The 21,421-nt window shown below is 50.1% G+C and overlaps 1 protein-coding gene across 4 annotated transcripts in view; it reads right to left on the bottom strand.

The window, feature by feature from the left end:
• Positions 1–21,421, bottom strand: part of PCSK6 (proprotein convertase subtilisin/kexin type 6) — a 180,567-nt gene that overhangs the window by 13,240 nt on the left and 145,906 nt on the right. For 3 of the 4 annotated variants that reach the window (XM_032835983.1, XM_032835987.1, XM_032835986.1), the window contains 5 exons: positions 11,906–12,085; positions 11,698–11,736; positions 6,010–6,112; positions 4,869–5,065; positions 3,259–3,346 (listed from right to left, as the gene is read on the bottom strand). In XM_032835983.1, coding sequence (XP_032691874.1) covers positions 3,259–3,346; positions 4,869–5,065; positions 6,010–6,112; positions 11,698–11,736; positions 11,906–12,085 — 607 coding nt within the window. The remainder of the gene's footprint in view (positions 1–3,258; positions 3,347–4,868; positions 5,066–6,009; positions 6,113–11,697; positions 11,737–11,905; positions 12,086–21,421) is intronic. The other variant, XM_032835985.1, reaches the window with a different exon arrangement.

Genomic DNA, 21,421 nt, shown 5'->3' with positions numbered 1-21,421 from the left:
ATTCTAATGAAATTACAATCTCTCAATCGCCTTTCATGAGAGGAAAGGAAAGTTGCTAAAGCATGGCTCTTTGTGCCACTTGAGGTTCCAAGCTAATGAAAGCAGGGAAAGAGTGGTCCGAAGCCAGCCGGAGGTCCCCCAGGAAGGGATGCCCCAGACCCCCACCCCCTGCCGGAAGCCCCAGGCTCCTTCCCCAAATCCCTGGGGCTGAGTCCCTGGGCTTTCTCTTGGTCTGTGATGGCTCATGAACCAAACTGGAAGACAAACCTGGAGAGGAGAAAGTGAGCTTGTGTGGGTCCCCCCTGGTGGCGGGCTGGCTCAGTCTGGCCGGTACCAGCCCGCTGAGGCGAAGTGTGAGTGCTGATGATGTGTGCCTTGGGGTGGCGGTGGCCAGACGGGTTTTGAGAGCCCGACCCACTCCTGCCTCTGCCTTGCTTGAAACCTTCGGTGCCTCGTGAGGATCTGCACATAAAATCCACTCTCGGGACTGGACAAGCCCCACCTGATACTGTTCCTGCCTCCCTGTCTGACCTCATCATGCAGCCAAGTATGTGGATTCTAGAATCGTCTCTCGAGCTGGACTGCCCACTCTGGGACCCTGCCCTGGTCACTTCCTAGCTCTGCCACCGTGACCTGGGGTAAGCCAGCATCGGCTGTCCCCTCACCTGTCTCTTCTCCTATGCACTGGGACAAGCTTGGCTTAAATTAAATGAGCCAAGGCTCACGAAACCTGCCACGGCTGTCTGGCACACAGTAGGGTGTCTGATATGGGGATTTCCTCACTTCACAAGATTACACTGTGTTGGATGTGCACATTGTAAGCTGTGTGCCACCAGGCACAGGGGACAAGCGCTCTGGTGTGTTGGCGAGATTGAGAGAATCCTATGTTTCGTGGGGAGAAGCCAAGGGGTCCGGAAGCCTCCCTGCATCCACGGCGGGTGCCCATTCCGGGACTCCAGGGCGCCCGAGACTGGCAGTTAAATCAAGTGCTTAGTAACTGATGTCTCCCCTCGAATGCTTCCTGCATTTATCCCCTAAAGAGATGGATGGCTGAGAATCAGCAGCTCAGCGGCTCTCACTGCTTTAACGTGACAGCGATGATTTGAAGCCGCAGCTTAAAAGGATATTGGGCAATAAAAGGAAGCTTTCTGTGGATTATGGCTGACGATGTTTCCCGAGTTTGCGTGCCCCTCTGAATGCTTGACATGGCAGGAACCGCTGCTTCTGTCCGTGTGGTTCCTCCTTGGCAGGGACTTTCTGTCCGTGACCCTGTTCCTTACCTGAGCAGCTGACCTCCTCTTTCCCACAGGACCCAGAAGCCAGCTCCCTGGGACTCCTCCAGTGCTCCCAAGGCAGGAAGCAAGTTCTGATGAATTGGACCCACAGAGCCTCCCCCATAGTCCCCAACTGCTGACACCTGCCTGGGTGTCAGCCCAGCCCAGCCCAGGTGGGAGATGATTAGAATAGCTCCCTGTTCCAGGCCCCCCAGCTGTGGCCACCAGCTCAATGCCACCTCTCCCTTTGGGGACCTCCTTTCTTGACCACTTCATCCTTCCACTGTTAATCCTGCCTCGTCCGCCTAACACGTTTATAGGACCACGGGTGTGATGTGTGACTCTGGGGGTCCTGCTTCCCTTTCCTCTCCCCAGACTCCTGGGAGCTTAGGCCGTGGACCCTCTTCTCTCCTGATCTTCCTCTCCCTGATCTGGAAGAGTAAGGGCAGGCTAAGGGAAACCTCATGAAGGCAGCACTTCCTAGGCGAACAGTTTCCCCAGTGAGTAAAACGGGAGCAGTTTTATCAATATCCTAGGGGTGTCCGTGTGGCTCAATCAGGTAAGCATCTGCCTTCAGCTCAGGTCCTGATCTCAGGGTCTTGGGATTGCGAGGCCCACATCATGCTCCCTGCTGAGCAGGGAGCCTGCTTCACCCTCTGCTCCTCCCCCTGCTTATGCTCTCTCTCTCTCAAACAAATAAGTAAAATCTTAAAAAAAATAATACCCACATCCTAGGTTGCTATGAAGATTTAAATGAGGCATTATTGGTGACAGCACCTGGAACAAGGGCTTGTAAAATTTTTCTTATCAGTACCTACTCCAGAAACATTCAGCTGTACTGATGAATCCCAGTCCTGGCAACACCCTCCTCACCTGGGAGCCTGTTAGAAATGCGGAGCCCAGGGCTCTGCTGGGAGCTGCTAGGCCAGAATCTGCATTTTAATGGGAGCCCCCGTGATTCCTTGGCCGTACTGCAGCAGGGGAAGCACCGATCCTCGCCCCCGCCCCCACGATCCTTCCCTTTCTTCAATAACGTGCAGACCCTGGTTCTTCTAGTCCCTGGACTATGGGAGTATTTACAGCACAGTTTCCAACGGAATGTTTCCTAAGCTAGACAGTAACTTGGAGGAACAGGTAATGTCTATTTGGTTGCATTCAATGGGCTAAACAAACATTTCAATAGATTCCAATAAAAATCATTAACTCAGCAAAATGTTTTTACAGCAGATGTGTGCTGAGCTTGGTGGGAGAGGGAAAACCAGGAATCTAAAAAAGCATCCTCTGGAGGCAAGCTCCCAGAGCAGGAAGGAGATACCAGAACTGGGAAAAAAAAAGAAAGAGAGAGAGAGAGAAAAGGCAGAGAATGGAGAGGAGGGAGGGTGGGCTTTGCAATGCCCCCCAAGCCCTTCCCCAGACTGGGAGAGGCATGGGAGTAGATACCCTTACTGGTGCCTAAAGATGGGACCTTTCCAGCAGCCAGCCCACTTTATATGGTAGGGTTGTTCTCACCAGTTTCCCAAGTACTGCATTAAAGGTAGAGATTTTACCTTTCCCCTAACTTTTTATTTTATTATTTTATTTTATGTATTTTTTAAAGATTTCTATTTATTTATTTGGAGAGAGAGAGAGAGAGCACAAGCAGCCAGAGGGTCAGAGGCAGAGGGAGAAGCAGGCTTCCCGCTGAGCAGGGAGTCCCATGTGGGGCTCCCTCCCAGGACCCCGGGATCGTGACCTGAACTAGAAGGCAGATGCTTAACCCACAGAGCCACCCCGGTGCCCCCTAACTTTCTGTTTTTAAACATTGGTCTCCAAGTGGAACTCTGGTTCCTACAGACTCAGAATCTTTACCTTCAAGGGCTTTGGGCCTCTGCTTTTATCTTTTAGGAAAAAGTTGCCCAAACTTGGTAAGCCAGTGACAGAAACAAACAACAAAAAAGCATAGACACTCTGTTTCTGACACTCAGGTCTGAAGGGATGGGCTTACCTGAATCCTTCTTTACACACAGTACATTTTTCTGGTTCATCGATGCACTTTTTACAGCTTGGGTGGCATTTAAGGCAATTCTTCTGACCTGGAGAAAAAGAAGATGAGGAGAAGAAAAGAAGCAGAGACGTGAATCAATCCTGGGCAAAGAAGACTCTGGCATTTCAAAGTGGACTTGGTAGAACAGCGTGTCCCTGGTGTCAGCCCCCAGGAGCGGTGATGGAGTGTGATGGCCATGTCCAGACCGCAGGCCCCCGTGTGGGATCACAGGTCTCTCTCCTCTCCCTTCTGGAGTTAAAGCTAAGTTAAAGTTAAAGTTAAATTAAAGCTCTTGCACAACCTCGAGGCTTTAGAGGAGGTGGGGGGGATGTGTGTGTGCAAAAATGACAGCCTAAAGAGGCCTCAGAGCTGCCCTCTGGTGCCTTCATAGGGGACCTTATCAAAAACTTGGTAGTTACAAAGACTAAGACATACATCTAGGACACCCAGCACACCTCCTGGGGAAATGCTGGGTCACGGCAAACCCCAGGAGCGTTCGCCAGTTCTGATCTGGTCTTTTCTCTCGGTGCCTCATCATCGCCACCTGGCGTCTGGGCCTGGAAGCTCAGGGCTGCTTGCTACATGTCTGTGCCTCTTCCTGGGGACCCACAGGGGGCATTACACACATGCAGCAGGTGTTCAGGGAGGACGCTGGGTCAACGAGGGTGGCTCATTCTTGCCTTGGGAGCAGGGTGGGGATGGAGGAACCTACACCTGGAAAACGGGTCTGGCTGGCAGCCCAGGGCAGGTGTTTGCAAAGGCTGTGAAATGCATCTTGCAAGAGAATGGCTTTTTCCTCTAAAGGGATTCTGGTTCTTGGATGGCTTTAGGTCTATAGAGATTTCCTGGCTCATTCTCCAGAGGAAGAACTGTCATGCCATCACAAACCCGATCAATGATCCATCCCACATAGCAAGGGCCTCTGTGGGAAGGTTTTGACCTATACAAATCGACAACGTCAAAACGGTAGCTTCTTTGAACTTGAGAACTATCCTCCGTCTGTTTAACCCAGACCCTGTCTTTTGCCTCTTCTGGGGTGACATGCGTTGATGAAACCCTGGAATGGGAACATGGGAACCTGGGCCCGAGGGCCCCGCCCATCCACCCACCTTCCTGGGCCTGGTGGAATGGCAGGACACCTGGTTTTGTGGCTCTGAGTTCAAGTCCCACCTGTGCTATTACTAGTTGTGGGCCTGGTGCCACCTCTCAGCTTTGTTCCCCCATCTGCAAGACCAGGAAATCATCACCCCCCTCTTAGGGGTGTGGCTACTGCCTGTAAGATGGGCCACAAAGATTAACCCACCTCTTCTGAGCCCAATTAACGCTGGCCAGGAGGCTCCTCTTTGTTTTTGAAGGACTGAAAACCTTGTGCCCGTACTCGAATCCTGATTTCAACTCAGCAGCTCTTCCTAGCCAGGGCTTTTTCCCAATGTCAACTACCAGGTCCATAAGCTGGTGTCAGATTCCCTGGGGAAATTCTCCCAGGAGAGGGGACCCCAGCCCAGGGTGGGGGGGGGGGTCAGTGGGGAAGGACTGACTCATCATTCCTGTGCACACAGATATGTACTTACTTTCATCAGCATAAAATCCAGCAGGACAGAATGTCACACAGGTGTTCATCTCCTGATGGTGATAGAACCCGCGGCGGCAGGACAGGCACTGGGTTGGGCTCCTGCCTGAGCAGGTCTCACACCCCTTGTAGCACCGGCGACAGCGTCTTGCTGTTGTGTCCCCAAAGTAGCCCAGAGGGCACACGCTCACACACTTCCTGTGGGAACAGGAGCCACAGAGGACGTTACCCACCCGACCCCACCACCACCCTGCAAGTCTGCGGCCTGCTGGGTCCTGCTAAGGCAGAGCGCCTAGCTGGAGAGGAAATTCTAGCTTCCCTCCACCCCACAAGTCAGCAAAACTCAGAGGGAAACAAAGGCCTCGGGGTAAAGGTTAAACCCTGAATGCCCATGGACTTGGCGAGCCCAGCAGAGAGGTCCCTAAGTACGCAGGAGAGGGTCCTGGACTTGGATCAGAACCTAGGAAGGCTTGCCTTTCAGTCTCCCCAGAAGAGGCGTTCAATGGCACCTGGGCGATGGCATTTGACTTTTGCAATTTTTAGCTCTGGTGCAACCTCACCACCCTCCCTTGGGGAGCTAGCCTCATGGGCAGTGAGCAAAGACAGCAAGCAGGCTCACTGCCTTTGCCTGGCGCAGGGTGAGTGTGTCTGTGTCTGGGAGCTCGAGGAGCCCGTGCAAGTCACGCCCATAGCCCTGCATGGCCGCTGACTGGACCCTCGGGGGGTGGGAGCTCCCCAGACCTGGCCTGTGGTGCTTTTTGAACAGTACTGGCTTCTAAAATGAGATTTGTCTCTAGTTCCCAAGCGGTCAGCCTTGGTCCACTCAGTCTGACCCATCTCTGTTTAACAAAATGGCTAGAAGATGGCTCATGAGCACAGATACCTTAAGGCCACATACCCTGTGATTTCTCTGTCATGGGCATGAATTACTTGTGTGATGAGGACAAGAAGTTACTAAAACTTATACAATTCCAAAGTAGTCAATCTCCATGGGATTTCCTTTTTGTGGGGAGACGGTATGACATGGCATCATAAGGAGGGTACGAGGCTGTGGGGGTACTAAGAGCACAGCTGGAAACAGGTCACCTTGGTGGCTCTCTGAGGGGCTCCAGGACATGCAGTCAGAAGCCCCAGCCCTTTACCTGCTGGTCTTCGCGCTCCCCAAGCTGAAGTGGACACAGTTCAAGCACTGGTCTGCTTTGGGGCCGTCACAGCCCTTGTCCCCACACTCCGGATGGCACAGACCTTAAAGAAACAAGCATTGTCTTTCACCCAGAGAGATCCCTTGTCAACCCAATGCAGTCCCCTAAGAGCCTGTCTCAGGGTGTCACAGCTTAGGAGGCGTGGGAGAAGCTTCCCGAGAGAGTGGTGGGGCTGCCGGGGCTGGAAAGAGTCCACCCCAAGGCAATGGGGCTACGACTGAGAGCTGAGCCTGGCCCTGGGCTCCAGTGTCCGAGGGTCTGATGACTCCAAGGGCAGCCTGAGGAAGAGGGAGACCCATCTGGGGACCCAGATGCACGAGCCGAGCAGGGTGCGATGGCAAAAGAGAGGCTGAGGACACTGTTCTTTAGGACACTCCCCTGCAACGGCGGTCATGATCCTGGGGCCGGCCATCTCTCCTGATTCCCATGGTGGAGGACAAAGCAACGCAGGATGGGGCGCCAAGGGCATGAGGGAAGCTGCCACCAGGCAGTGATGATGGGAAGGGAATTAAGCAAGAAGGGTGGAGGAGAGGATTCCCTGCGTGCGTTGGTGGGAACAGGATGGATCTGTGAGCTCAGCACCACGGGGTGCGGTTGTCCCTCAGTGGGGACGGGATGGGCCCTTTTCTGCAAACCTTTGCGGCTTTCCTCCCTCTTGCCCTCTGTGGTGGGCCACCCTGTCTTCCCCCATGTCCCCCGCAATCCCCGCATTCTGACCCTGGGGCCTGCGATGGAGAGTCATTCGGGGAGCTCTCTGGCCCTCCAGCAAGCCTGGAGGGAGGAAATGCTGAGTGCCCTCAGACCCGGGTAGGGCAGGTCCACAAGTGTCCTGTTCACCCGGCCTGAAGAACGTGACCAAGCATGCAAAGAACAGCACTGTGGTGGGACCCTCCGCCTACCTTACCCCTGACCCCGGTCCGCTGGCTCTGGGTAATGGCTCTAGAAACCCTCCTCATGTGGGGAGGGACCCAGCAGGGTATTATGAAGGCTTTTGAGTCTTTAGAAGAAAAAAAGCCTTCTGTAAGGTTCGAGTTGTTGGAAGGGGTGGGGAGCGAGTTCAGAAGCAAAGAAGAGGTGATTTGCTGGCCACCAGCGTTTTCATGGGGATGCAGGCAGAGACAAAAGTCCCCATTCTCTGCCGCCCACAATGGGTCTTTGCTGAGGTGCACAAAGCCCTCTTCATTCGTCCTTAAAGGGCCTGCAGACCTTCCTAGTGTTAGACCCGGTTTATTTTGCTTCCCTCCCCGAAGGTTTACTGTTGTTGATATTTCCAAAGTTTTCATTGTGGGTCCCACTGTGAACCCCTTTCAAGGCTGCGTTCGTGCTGGGCTGGGCTGGGGAGGGCTCTGCAGTCGGTGCCCTCAGTCTGAGTTCAAGCACTCGGCCTGCCGTGCCCGAAGCTTATCACGGAGCCTACCCTCACCCACACCCCTCCTTCCCCAGCTCCAGACTGCTGGGTTTCTTGTGCAGTCAATTCTCCTTTGACTTGATTCCTGTCCACCTTCTTCCAGGTCATTCATGGGGGAGAGCCTCAGAAAGCCTTGCTTCCTGCTGCCTTGTTTTCTATGACCCACAGCGCTGCGTACACAGAGGAACTGGATTCCTGGGCTCTGCCCTTCCCACCTAGCCCCTCCTGCAGTGGTCCCGAGGATACTACCTTTAGGACCATAGTGATTTCTCCCCCCAGAAATCCAAGGGAACCAGCAGGTCTGTCTTGCTTGATAAAGTAAACAATGTCTTCAGTCTTAAGGACATTGGCGGGGGACAGGGAGGAGAAAGAACGATTTTTCCACTCTATCCTGGCATGGGAGACAGGAGTCCCGGGAGGTGGGACTGGATTAGGGTGTTTGTTGCCATATTCCCAGCACCTAGAAAGGTGTGTGGCATAGGGCAGGTACCCAATCAGTATCAGCTGAGTGGCTAAAGGGTGAGAGAATGGATAACAGAAGAATAGGTGGAGGGGCGCCTGGGTGGCTCAGTGGGTTGGGCCTCTGCCTTCAGCTCAGGTCATGGTCTCAGGGTCTTGGGATCGAGCCCCACATTGGGCTCTCTGCTCAGTGGGGAGCCTGCCTCCCTCTCTCTCTGCCTGCCTCTCTGCCTACTTGTGATCTCATTCTGTCAAATAAATTAAAAAAAAAAAGAAAGAAAGAAAAATGGGTGGAAATTGGGAAACATCCATAAATAGAATGTTCTAGAATGTCCCAAGAGAGGGAGAGCCTTGGGGAAGGCCTGGTTCATGGTGTGTGTGGACTGGACTTCACCCTCTTCCTCCCTCCCACGGCCCTCTGGGGTGGAGAGGTTGGTTCATAACCCGAGGGAGCCCCATGCAAGGCTGGGATCCACCCAACGGTGAAGGCAACCGGGGGGTCTAGCTGACCAGTGGTGGGCAGCCCCCAGTGAATAGCTTGGTAAGACACTGCCCAGGGCAGGATGCTTAGATGAGTCTCCATAAACTCCCTCTACTCCGGCTGTCTACTTGAGTTGTCTCAAAGAGCCCAATATCGAGATTCGCCTCTCAATGAAGTGTTCTTGGATTCAGTCATCTTGGCTGTCTTCTCCCACTCACTCCATCACTCTTAAGATGGCTCGTGTTTTTTTCAGAATGCTGGGGCACGTTCCCTGGGTGAGCATGTACTCCCGGGGCTCCAGACAACGAGGGGAGCGCGATTCACATGCCGACTAGCCTCGGTCGCCCGGCTACACGGTGTTACAGGTGTTCCGCCGACACAGGCTTATTTGGAATCTCTACCTTAAATCTTTTGGGGAGAAGATCCAGAAGTCAAAAAGCCCTACCAGCAAATGTTACACAGCAGCTTGGGAGTTCTAGAAGGCCATTCTCATCAAGTGGTGCTTAGACCAGTATCCAGGAACAGGAGGACTTGCTAGGTATCCCGGTCTGTCCCCTGCCCTTCGTGTCATCCAGGAAAAGTGTGCTAGGACCTCGCCGGCAAACCACCGGACATGAGGTGGAGGAAAGGGGCAGGGGGTGGCCGACTGCAGACAGGAGGTGCGGACGAGACTAACAGACCCCTTTCACTGCAGGTCTAGCCTGCCCTCCTGACAGCTTGTGACCCTGGCCTTGGCTCTGCTAGGTAAGCGCAGATGGGTCCCAAGACTGTGACCCCACACAGTGCTGCACTGGCCATGCCATGCGTCCTGATTATCAGCTCCCCCGTGCCCGCTGAGCTGTCCAGGAATGTGTCCAGACAGAGGCTTCAGGGGCTCTGACTCCCCTCAGCGCTGCGTGGCTCACTACAGTCTCCCAAGCCATCTTCAGCCCACATGCCCTCCCCTCCTGAAACTGAGGCTTCCCTTCCTTCTCACGACCTTCTGTCCTTCCCTCAAGGCCACTCTCCTAGAGCAGCCCAAGCCCATCACTGTGGCCCGCCACCATCCTGGCTTCCCTGGCTACCCGGAACCACCTGGCACAGCTTCCAAGTTCCCCCAGACCTGCTGAAGCCGCCTCTGGGGTGGTCCCCCCTCACTGGCAGACCTGGTGCTCTCCGGCGGCCTCCAGCTCATGTCCCAGCAGGCAGGCCACCACCACAGGCTCTCCATCTTCAGTACGCAGCCACTCACGTTTCCCTGGCACCTTACCCAGCCATGTGGCTACTGCCCTGCCTTCCCGGGGGACCCTCCAGCCTCTCCATCTCCCAGCCCTACCCCCTCCGTTGGATTTCCATACCTTCATTGACTTCAGGAATCCCAGACTCCACCACTACTGTGGATTTTCACTTGCCATGGCCCCGGGGAAATCACTATGGCCACCTCCTCCATCCCCGTTCCCAGGAACAATGTTGACTGAAAATATGACCACGGCCATCGGCATCGGGGCCGGCCTTTGCCAGGGTGGTTCTCCTGCCAGCTCTGACCAGGCACCAGACACCCGTCACAGGAGTCGGGGAGCCTGGACTCTGTCTCTGCCCCTTGCTCACCTCCTGCCCTTCATCTCTTGTCCCTGGGAGCACTGGCCCCCCATCTCTGCCCCCCAGTGCAGGGCTGTCCAGGAACCCCTGTTGCCATCTCCCGGGACCACTGCTCCATCGGACCTCCCTACCCCTTCCCAATGCATGGGCCCTTGGTGGGGGGATGGGGGTGGTAGTGGCTGCCACCAGGGTGTGCTCCTCATCCCCATGCACCTCTGTCTATAGCCGGTTCTCCGAATCCTTGAGAAGCATCTCTCCCCAGGTGAGCACCCCTGCAAACTCCTGCTTCAACCCACCTTATCTCCGCTAAAACTGCAGAAAGCTCATCATAATCATGGGGCCACTTCAAAATCACCCTCTTTCTCTGAGCTTCTGCACTGGGGCCTATCAGTGACTCAGCTTCTTCCACGACAGCCACAGATGGGCAGCCCCATCGCACAAGCCCTTGACCGAGGTATCTAACATGGCTGCTCCCTCCCCCTCCCCCACCCCCTCCTCCCCTTTCTTCTCCCCCTCCTCCTCTTCTCTCTCACCAACCTCCACACCACAGCATCCTTCTGATCTCACCCCTCTCTTGCTCCTTCCCTGTCTCTGGCTCTTCCTGCTGTGACTGGCCTGCCTGTCTCACTTGCCCCAAGACTGTAGGGACCTTCCCTGAGAGTCTGGAACACATCCTATTCCCACGGAGATGCCCCCTCTATCCATCCAGGCCGGGCTTGGGGAACACTAAGTCACTTGCGGCGCAGGGCACCCTATTTTGTGAGATTCCGGGATAGTGTAAGGTTAGAGTCAGTAGCAGATTTTAAGAAAAAAAAAAATCAGACCTTTATTAATAATTACTGATTCTTGCCACCACTTATAAATCACAGGGGGAAACAGCAGGTTAGTCCATACATTATTCAATGCTCCATCTTAAAGGAACAGAAGAAATTTAAAATTGAATCAACCGTAATTTATGCTTGATATGTATCAGTGGAATTCTCTGTTTTGTTACTTTTCTTTTTTCAGAAGCTATTAGATAACTCAAAACATCAATACCCTTTTTTATCATCAATACCTCATTTATCAAGCAGCTGGAAATATGCCCAACCAGAAATACTTGGTTTCTCACAAATCACCATGGGATGGTTCAGAGGGAAAGGAAACTGACACACTAATCACGACTGTGCCCAGCCCAGTGGCTCCAAAAGTCTGAAGCCATTCTCCAGGCTGCTATCTCTGTGCAGGGGGGCCGGAGGTCCAGAGCCAAGGGGCCTCCTGCTGACAATGGTATGGCTGGAGAAGGGGGATTTCACGAAAGGCATCTCTATTTCCTGTGAGATGCTTAACCCTTTCTTGGTGACATCAGTATCTACTGACATAAGGTCCTGAGACCTTCTCCTGGGCCATCATCCCAGCCCTCAAGGGCAGTCAAGACTTACACTGCTAGCTTCTTTCCTGGCTATGTTCATTCAAGCCAACCCTCCCGGGTCTAGTAAGACCTGCATCCTTCCCACCTTCTGGCTATAGGGACAGAAAGTGGATGGACTTGAGAGGGTCAGGAGGCTGAGACATGAGACAAGAGATTTTGAGGATGAGATGGGGTCTCAGAAGGAGGCCCATTAGCCAGGGGGCAAGTCCCAGTTCTGGTTGGGCATATAGAACCTTCTGTTTCCCGGCCTGAGAAGGTTGGAGAATACTTACTGGTTTGAAGCATACTTACTGGTCTGTAAAATATTAGGAGAGCCGTGGGTGGAAGGAGCTGTGTGAGTGCAAATTACCATCATTATTACAACTTCCAGGAAAGAAAGAAGACCCACCGTCACAATCCCCACCTTTTGCCAGGAACAGTCCCACACTCTAAGAGCCACAGTGGAAAACCAAAAGTCAGAGGCTGGCCTGGCCATCTCCTCTGGCTACAAGTTCATTACCTGTGTAGTCCTCTTCGTCCTCAGGAACCTCGGTCTGGGGTGGAGACAGAGCAGCCTTGGGGGGTTCCAGCACGGGGGCCGAGAGCTCCAGCATCCGAGAGCGTGACTGATGGGAGCTGAAGGTGTTGTATGGGTGCTCAGCGGTGCCGTACAAGATGAGGCTCCACTCCTTCAATTTCCCTGAAAGGCACCAAGCCCAGAGTCACCGGCCAGCCTGAAACCTCCCCCAGAGAGCTCTTGAGGGGCCTGGCCCAAGTGCGAGGCATGGAGCTCCCACTATAGGGTTCTGCACCCACTATCTTCCTTCCTAGTCACCCGAGATGAGGGATGCACCATGACTGCCCAGGTGGTGTTCTCTGTCCCCAGGTCTCACTGTACCTCCCTCGACTGGTCTCCCTCCATCCTCAGAGAGCAGATCTGGGGCCTGGCCTTGAGCCTTGCCCCATCTGCTTCCAAACAGGACAGCTGGGTTACACCAAAGAGTCCTGCTATTAGGAGCCCTCACCACGGACCTTGGGAAGATTGGTCTTGGACTCCTTCCTCTGTAGCCCGGCCAGGTGGGCAGGGAAGGGGGATGCGGTGACAGTGGTAGTGCAAACCCGAAGGTCCAAAGAGGACGAATGTAGGGAGGACATCCTCAAAAATGGCAGGATGAATGGCACAGCTGCCAGACTATGTGGGGGGAGGTGAGAGGCATGGGAAGGACAGGGTACACGGAGCATGTGTGGGGCGGGGTAGGGAGACGGGGCGGGGGGAGCACGGACCCCACCCCGCCATCCACCTCCACTTGGGAATGATGGCCTGTGCTGCTAGGTCTTCCCAGGGGCAAAGAGAAGTGAGAAACCTCGACTGCAGGGGCACCCGGGTGGCTCAGTGGGTTAAAGCCTCTGCCTTCGGCTCAGGTCATGATCTCAGGGTCCTGGGATCGAGCCCCGCATCGGGCTCTCTGCTCAGTGGAGAGCCTGCTTCCTCCTCTCTCTCTCTCTGCCTGCCTCTCTGCCTACATGTGATCTCTGTCTGTCAAATAAATAAATAAAATCTTTAAAAAAAAAAAAAAAAAGAAACCTCGACTGCAGTCTGCAGGTGAAATCTGGGATGTTAAAAAGCAGGTCAGAAGCAAGTTAGATGGGTGTGGGGGGCCGGCCCAGGTGCAGGCCGGAGGTCTGGCCTTCCCAGCTTCACTCTTGTGTCCCTGAACAGTCAGAGCAGTGAGACCATGTGGAAGAGATCACTGCTGTCCCTCCTGTGCAAATGAGGGGCTGTGGTCCACTGTGACCAGCATGGACCCACCATGGCTCCAGCCCAACACAGCCATCCAGCTGTGGAGACCCTCCAGGAAACCCTCGTGACTAGCCACTGGGACCCAAGCTGGGGACAGTGGCTTTGCCAGCTCCATGTCTGCATCAGACAGAGAGAAATCTCAGTCTTTCCTCTTTATTTTCTATCTCTGGGGCTCTTGGCCATCAGAATGCTTTAGGTGAGAGAAATGAGCACTGATTCTTTGCTGTTGATTTGTGTTTTTATTGTCACTTCTGCTCCTATCACTTCCCTTCTTGGCTCTGAATGGTGGGCCATCTGTCCTTAGATATCTGGCTATATGCTTTTTTTTTTTTTTTAAGATTTTATTTATTTGTTTGACAGAGATCACAAGTAGGCAGAGAGGTAGGCAGAGAAAGAGGGGAAGCAGGCCCCCTGCTGAGCAGAAAGCCCAATACGGGGCTTGATCCCAGGACCCTGAGATCATGACCTGAGCCAAAGGCAGAGGCTTAACCCACTGAGCCACCCAGGTGCCCCTATATGCTATCTTTGCAACATGGGCAGCTCTGCTGGTATAACTTGGATCTTTTGTTTGAATTCCAGGAATATCTTACTCTCCTGAAATCCTAGAACAGGTGGCTCCTGCTTGCCCACATACTCCAGAAGGCTGTGGGCTGCGATCCATCCTGTCCAAGGTGCAAGTGGAGGCCAGAGGCAGAAGGGGCCTGTGCGTACCAGGCCACAGCCCCCCCATGCTGTTCTAAGTGGTGTGTGATGCCGATTGGGTTATACCATGTGGCACACAGCCACACCCTAGCCAACCAAGGTCCCAGGCCCCGAAGCCTGCAGCCCTCAAGCCGTCCCAAGTTAGGCCCTGCATCCATGTGGGCCTCTCCCAGACTGGCCAGGGCTGAAGGAGGCAGGTCCTTTAATCTGCAAACACATTCCTAAGCTACTTCCTAGGACACCAACTTCCAAAGGGCCCGGTTCTTCTAGACGCTCCCTGGCCCTTTCCCTAACACGTTCCTATCACAGGCCACAGGCCACGAGAAGTACTTGGTGTGAGTGTGGGCGCAAACACAGTCCCTGGTTGTGAATTATCATCCATTCTTAACCTCCGGAGACCAGACTGGAGCCAGATTTCCAAACCACACAGGAGCCAGGCACGTTAACTGCAGGGCAAGGAACTGATGGCATCGGGGGGGTGAACGGGGGGGATGGCGTGAGAACCACACGATAGGGAGCAAGGCTCTGTAAGCTGTCATTGGAGTCGAGATCTGTTTCCACCCTCTAGCGTGGCTCCAGAAACACCCACCAAGGGGTGTTGCCACTAAAATTAGATTCGCATTTTCAGATACAGCTTTGGTAGGACAAACAAGAGAGGCCACTCTGAGCTCAGGATCAGCATGCACCCAGCACAGGGAGGGAGAGAGGAATTCCAAGAAACCAAGACAGTAGACTCTAAAAGTTCTCATCACAAGGGGAAAAAAAAAAAAATTTTTTTTTTTTTTGTGTGTATGCGTGCATGTCTATATAAGACGATGGATATTAACTATACTTATTGTTTCTCTAAGTGTGTAACTGATGAGGGAACAGAGGCTGACCGAGGACAAAGCAAAAGGCTGACACCTGGCAACCTCCCCAGTCCCCAGTCCTGGGTGGGACATATGTGACATTCTTTTTTTTTTTTTTTTTAAGATTTTATTTATTTGACAGAGAGAGATCACAAGGAGGCAGAGAGGCAGGCAGAGAGAGAGAGAGAGGAGGAAGCAGGTTCCCTGCTGAGCAGAGAACCCTAGGCAGGGCTCGATCCCAGGACCCTGGGATCATGACCTGAGCCGAAGGAGAGGCTTTAACCCACTGAGCCTCCCAGGCACCCCCATATGTGACATTCTTTAGGAATCTCCCAACTATCTTAATGTTAATACCTTGCTAGAGGGAAAAATCTTGACAATGACAAGGTCTCAAGGCATCCAGTATCTTATAGGTCTCTTTAGGAAAGTTCTATTGAAACCTCCCTTTTTCCTTACCTCCCCTAACCCCATCGTACAGAACCTGCCACCCCTCACAACCCCGGGGTAGCAGCTGTCTTTGCCCACGGGTCCTGTCCCTGTGCTTTAATAAACCACTATTTTGCACCAAAGATGTCTCAAGAATTCTTTCTTGGTCATTGGCAATGGACTCCACCCCACTGAACCTCACCTATATTCTAAAACTTCATCATAGCTATTGTGCAGTATAGGTAAGTGAGGTCCTTATTCTGTATGTGAATCAGCTTGGACCCTGCTGGGTATCAGTCATATCTCAATAAACTGAAAAGATAAGACAAAAAAAGAATTTCAAGAAACCAGCAGTAGACACTGCCTTGGTGGAGAGGCTAGGATTCAGGAACAGAAAAGAGACTTCATTTTTTATTGTATTCCCTTGGGGACTATTTGATTTTTTTTTTAAGAGCTTCAGCGTATATAATTTAAGAAGAAATTTAGTTTAATAAAAAAAAAAAGTGGTTGTATAGTCAAAGAAAAAAACATTTTAAAAAACTGTGGTACTCAGAGCTTTTGGTTTATGTTCCTGAATAAGTAATAAATACAAATAGCTCAAACTCCAAATGTATGAAAGGGAATACAGCAGAGCCTGCCTCTAGCCCCATCCCCGGGCCACTGTCTCTTTTACCACAGGTGACCCCCGTTACTCATTTCTTTGTATCTATCCTTCCAGAAGCATTTTACTTTTTTTTTTTTTAAGATTTTATTTATTTATTTGACAGAGAGAGACACATCGAGAGAGGGAACACAAGCAGGGGGAGTGGGAGAGGGAGAAGCAGGCTTCCCGCCGAGCAGGGAAAAGGGAGCCTGAGGCGGGTCTCGATCCCCTGGGATCATGACCTGAGCTGAAGGCAGATGCTTAATGACTGAGTGACCCAGGCACCCCATTATTCTTTTTTTTCTTTAAATATTTAATTTATTTATTTGTCAGAGAGGGGGGTGGAATGCACATAAGCAGGGGGAGTGGCAGGCAGAGGGAGAAGCAGGCTCCCTGTTGTGCAAGGAACCCCCCCATCCTCCCACCCATGCTGGACTCAATCCCAGGACTCTGGGATCATGACTTAGGCCAAAGGCAGACACTTAACCAACTGAGCCAAGCAAATACGAGCATATGTTCTGCTCTGTCCCCCTTTTTAACACACCTGATAGAACCTTCCACACCTTGCTTTTTCCATTCACAATGCATCTTGGTGACCTTCCCATCACTGAATCAGAGAGATGCTGAGTCATTTACTTGAGGATCCCCAGCTGATGGGCATTTAGGTTGTTTCCAAGTTGCAATTACAAAGAGTGCCATAATCTTGGTCACATGAAGAGGGACCCAGGGAGATAAAAAGAAGTCCCATGGGTGACCAGGTCCCAGTGCCGGTTCCCTCCATGCTCACCATCCCCAGAGTCTGCTTTCACTTTGGGGAGATGACTCACCTGGGTACAGAAAACCACAGAAAAGTAGAAGGAGGGCCCTCAACAGAACTGCCTTCTGAGGCAGGAGGATTTAAAAATGTCGGCCTGCTTTGGTCAAAGCATTTAACCAGAACCTATTATTTACTATTCAAGACACTCGACATGCCTGTTCAAGTTTACCCTGACAAACACCCAACCAGTACCACTAATTCCTTAATTTCCAGGAGGGGGCGTCTTCAAAGACATCAAATCCAAATTCTTTGGTTTTTCTTTTTCCATCAGATTCCTGAGACTGTAGAAGAAAGAATGACAAATCCACCTGCTTAACCACTTGGGGTGGGCACTGCCAGGACTCTGTCTCCAGATGTCACCAGCAAAGGCCCGGGCAACAATAATTGTGGGAGAGGCGGACGGTAATCCTGGTTAATGCCAATAAATGGCTTTATCATCATTCACTATCTTCAGTGCAGCGTTTCCCCTCAAAGAATTGAATTGGTAATGAACAAACAGGATTATTCCCATTATTCAAAGGAAGAACCAGCATTAAGGGAGCCTAGGGTTGAAGTTGCCAATAGGAAAGCACCAGCCATCACAAAGCTTTTCTCTGCCCGGAGTTTTGAATCAAGTGTTAGAAATCCTCGTTAGAAATCCTCCAGAGGGGAATTTACAACTGGAGACAAAAGAGGGTAGAAGTGGGAACAAGGTTTTGTGAGGCTCAGGACTCTGAGCTAATACTTCTCAATTCTTGAGTTTTCTTTGGCCATAAGAAGTTATGAACAATAAAGAATTTATTAATCCTCCCTCCCACCCCTAACACTGAAAACATGCAGGGAGCAATTCTTTAGTCAAAACATAGTAAAGAAAGAGAGGTCTAAAGAAAAAAAAAATCAAGAAATACTTTTCAGTCTCCCCGCCCCCCACCACACTAAAAGGTTTTTTTTCCTTGTAAGAGCCAGGGAACCTGACTTAGAAAGTTTACCAAGTTTAATGAAGACGTTTTGGTGGAAGGAATAAAAAAGGCTCACCTCCCTCTGTTTATAAAAATATACAAAAACACTTTAAAGGGGGATTTTATGGTATGTGGATTATATTTCACTATATTTCAATAAAGCTATTATATAAAATACTGTGTGTGTATATGTATATATCCACACACATATGTGTGTATTATACACACATGGAGAGAAACCCCAACATTTACTCAATAAATTTAACACATAATTAAAAATTCACTTTAGGTCCACATTATGGCAACTAAGAGGAAAATAAAGGAAAATAAAGGGAATATAGGAAATGACCTGGAAAGGACAAGGAAGAGTGAACACATGTGTGGGGACCCCCCCACCTATGTGTGCTCACCCTCAGAGCCGGAAGTAAGACAGGGGAGATGGGAGAATCTTCCCTACAATCTTGTAGTCATAAAAACCATTAAAGAGGATATTTTCAGTACCAGGAAAAGGACCCAAGAATCCAAGCTCCAGCCTTCATTTAGGTGAAAGGTAGAAACAAATCTACATTTGGTGAAGAAAAATCGTTGTCCTGCACGGTAATGCACAAAATAGCATCTTCCTTAATGGCACCAATGAGGTGATATAGGAAATGCTCAAATACCACATTTTTTTTTAACATTTTTTACCCTTTTCAAAGTCATGAATTAACAGTTTGCCAAGTCAAGTAATGCTACACAGTTGAGGCCAAGAGAGAAGTCCTTTATGTCACCTTTTCACACTTTGAGCGTGATTAAATAAATGTTCATGTACTATGTCCTAGTTTCTCAATATTAGACACTATCCAATGACAGCCTCCCTAGGACATGGTCACATCCCCTCCCATATCCCCAACACTCTGTTAACACCATTTCTGACTCAGTATTTAGTGTCTTCTCCCCCAATCCACTCCAATTTCATGTTGTGAGAGATTTCCTCAGGTCTTCTAAGCTATCTGTTGACTTTCTAATTTTTGCCTCATGTTTGTAATCTTCAAGGCACTGATCTGGTTCTCCCAATGCTCTTTTCTCAAAATGCAGAAACCTGTTCTTGTTTTATAGATGAGATATTTCCTCTTATCCTTCCTGAGAACACCTATGAGATAATAGAATTTATATATTGGTCTGTGCCCCAGATCTTGGCACAGAGCTCCTGAGACCCTATCATTTCCTAATTGAGAAGGACAGTAGGAGCATCTCTTGTTATAATATTTGTCTTTGACCCTGTCCCTGACTCAGGACTCCTAAAACCTTGTACATTCTTAAGCATTGTTTGTTCTATGGAGATGACTCTGGTTGGGCTTCTGGTCATCAAAAAGACCAAGCTATGATTAGAAGCATGGAATTTTTAGCCCTGTCCCTCACTTCTCTAGAGAGGGGCTAAAAATAAAGTCAGTAATTGATCATGCCTACATGAGAAAGCCTCCTTAAAATCCTAATAGTATGTGGTTTGGGGAGCTTGTGGGTGGGCAAACAAATCCACACCAGGAGGGGGATGCACCCCAAATGTGCAGGGACGGAAGCTCCTGCTCTCAGGCACCCCCAGTCCTCACCCTTCCTATGTATCTCTTCATCTATGTATCTGTACCCTTTATCATTCCCTTTAATAAACTGGTTGAGTGTAAGTAAGTGCTTCCCTGAGATTTGTGACTGACTCCCAAGAGGAGTTCTTTAAAACAAAGATCTATGACTGGTGGGTCAAAAGCAATGGTGATAACCTGAACTTGATACTGGCATGTGAAGGGGATGTGAGTGTGTAGGTGTGGTGGGCAGTCTCGTGGGACTGAGCCCTTAAGCTGTGGGATTGGATGCTATCTCTGGGTAGATGGTGGCAGAATTGAGTTAAATTGTAGGACCCCCAATGGGTGTGACTAAGAATTGCTTGTTGTGGGTCAAAACCACACACTTGGCGACTAGAAGTGTTAGAGGCGAAATGTTCTGTACGAATAGTAAAGGAGATACACAGGAGGAAAACAATGTAGGGAATAACTGGAGTTTTCCCTACTTGGGGGAGGAATAACTGAATTTTCCTATTTTATACGACCAATTATAGTTTTTCTAAAGTTTTCTTTCACCGCCTGACTTATTCTTTCCCCTCCAAGTTTCTTCTCTAACGCTGGATAATTTCCTCAAATGTCTGGTGGTCCTCGTGGGGATCTTTTCATATTCAGTAGTAAGGTACTCAAAAGCTGATTGGAAGCTCTGTGTGCTGGAATATGGAAACGTACATTTTTTTTGTTCATTCATTTTGTATATGGCAAACTTGCTAGCTTGTACAATATGAGAAAAGAAATGTTATCATAATATGTAAGGCAGCTCAGAGGTAAACATGACTTACATAGTAAACGTAAACACTTCCCACCAGAACAATGGAGGTCAGAGGAAAATATATTATCTTTACAGTGCTAAAATCATATGTGTGTGTGTGTGTGTGTGTGTGTGTATACAGAGAGAGAGAGAGAGAGAGCATGAGAGGGAAGAAGGTCAGAGGGAGAAGCAGACTTCCTGTGGAGCTGGGAGCCCGATGCAGGACTCTATCCCGGGACTCTGGGATCATGACCTGAGCTGAAGGCAGTCGCTTAATCAATTGAGCCACCCAGGTGTCCAAAATCGGATATATATTTTCAAAGATTTTATTTATTATTTTGAGAGAGGGAGAGGGAGCGAGAGTGAAGAGAACATGAGTGGGGGGAGGGGCACAGTGAGATGGAGAAGCAGACTCCCCACTGAGCAAGGAGCCAGATGTGGGGCTCGAACCTGGGACTCCGGGATCATGACCTGAGCCAAAGGCAGACAATTAATCAACTGGAGCCACCCAGGACTCCAGAAATCTGACATTTAAAAAATACTGCCAATGCTGGAGTGCCTGGGTTGAGCCTCTGACTCTTGATTTCGGCTCAGGTCATGGTCTCAGGGTCATGAGACTGAGTCCGTTGGGTAGGGTTCCGCACTCAGCATGGAGTCTGCTTGAGATTCCCTTTCTCCTTTCTCTCTCCCCCTCCACCAGTCTCTCTCCCTCCCAAGTACATAAATAAATAAAATCTTAAAAAAAAAAAAAAAACACGAAAAAAACACTGCTAACCCAGAATTCCATATCCAGTGAAAATACCATTCGAGGTTGGGTGGAGTCTTGGAAACCTCACAAGGATTGCCTCAAAACAGAGTCAAACTCAAAGGGTCAACAAATGAACAAATACATTTTTAAAAACAAACAAATCAAACTGGTTGAAATAAAGACATTCTGAAATAAACCCAGCCTGGGCCAACTCATAGCCAGCATGACAACATGATAAGAAATGAAAAAGGATATTCTTTAGACAGAAGGAAAATGATACCAGATAAAAAACTGGATCTGCAGAAAAGAATAAAAAGCACCAGAAATGGAAATATGCGGATACACAAAAAAGAGTGGGTTTCCTTCTCTTACTTTCTTTAAAAGACAAAGACTGCTTAAAGCAAAAATATCACTATAAAATGGAGTTGGTAATATATACAGAAGTAAAATATATGACATAATCATAGCGCAAAGTCGGGAGTTGTGGGGGACAGAAAGACACTGTCCTTAGGCTCTTATATTTGTGAAGTGTGAAGCCATGTGATGATAATTCTAAGTAAACTCTAATGTATTAAGGATACATATTGTAATCCTTAGAGTAACCACATGAATACGGCTAAAAGTTCAATAAAGGAAGTAAAATATAATATTCAAAATTATTTAATCCCCCTCTTCCAAAAAAAAGGGCAGGAAACAAGAAACTTTTTTTTTAAGGGTTGGAAGGGAGAGAGAGGGAGACAGAATCTTAGGCTGACTTCATGATCTGCACA

This window comes from Lontra canadensis, unplaced genomic scaffold, assembly GCF_010015895.1.
Source record: "Lontra canadensis isolate GAN:19392208 unplaced genomic scaffold, GSC_riverotter_1.0 scaffold89, whole genome shotgun sequence".
Lineage (NCBI taxonomy): Eukaryota > Metazoa > Chordata > Mammalia > Carnivora > Mustelidae > Lontra > Lontra canadensis.
The sequence above is the reverse complement of the archived record's forward strand: the minus strand, read 5'-3'. Positions and strand labels throughout refer to the sequence as shown.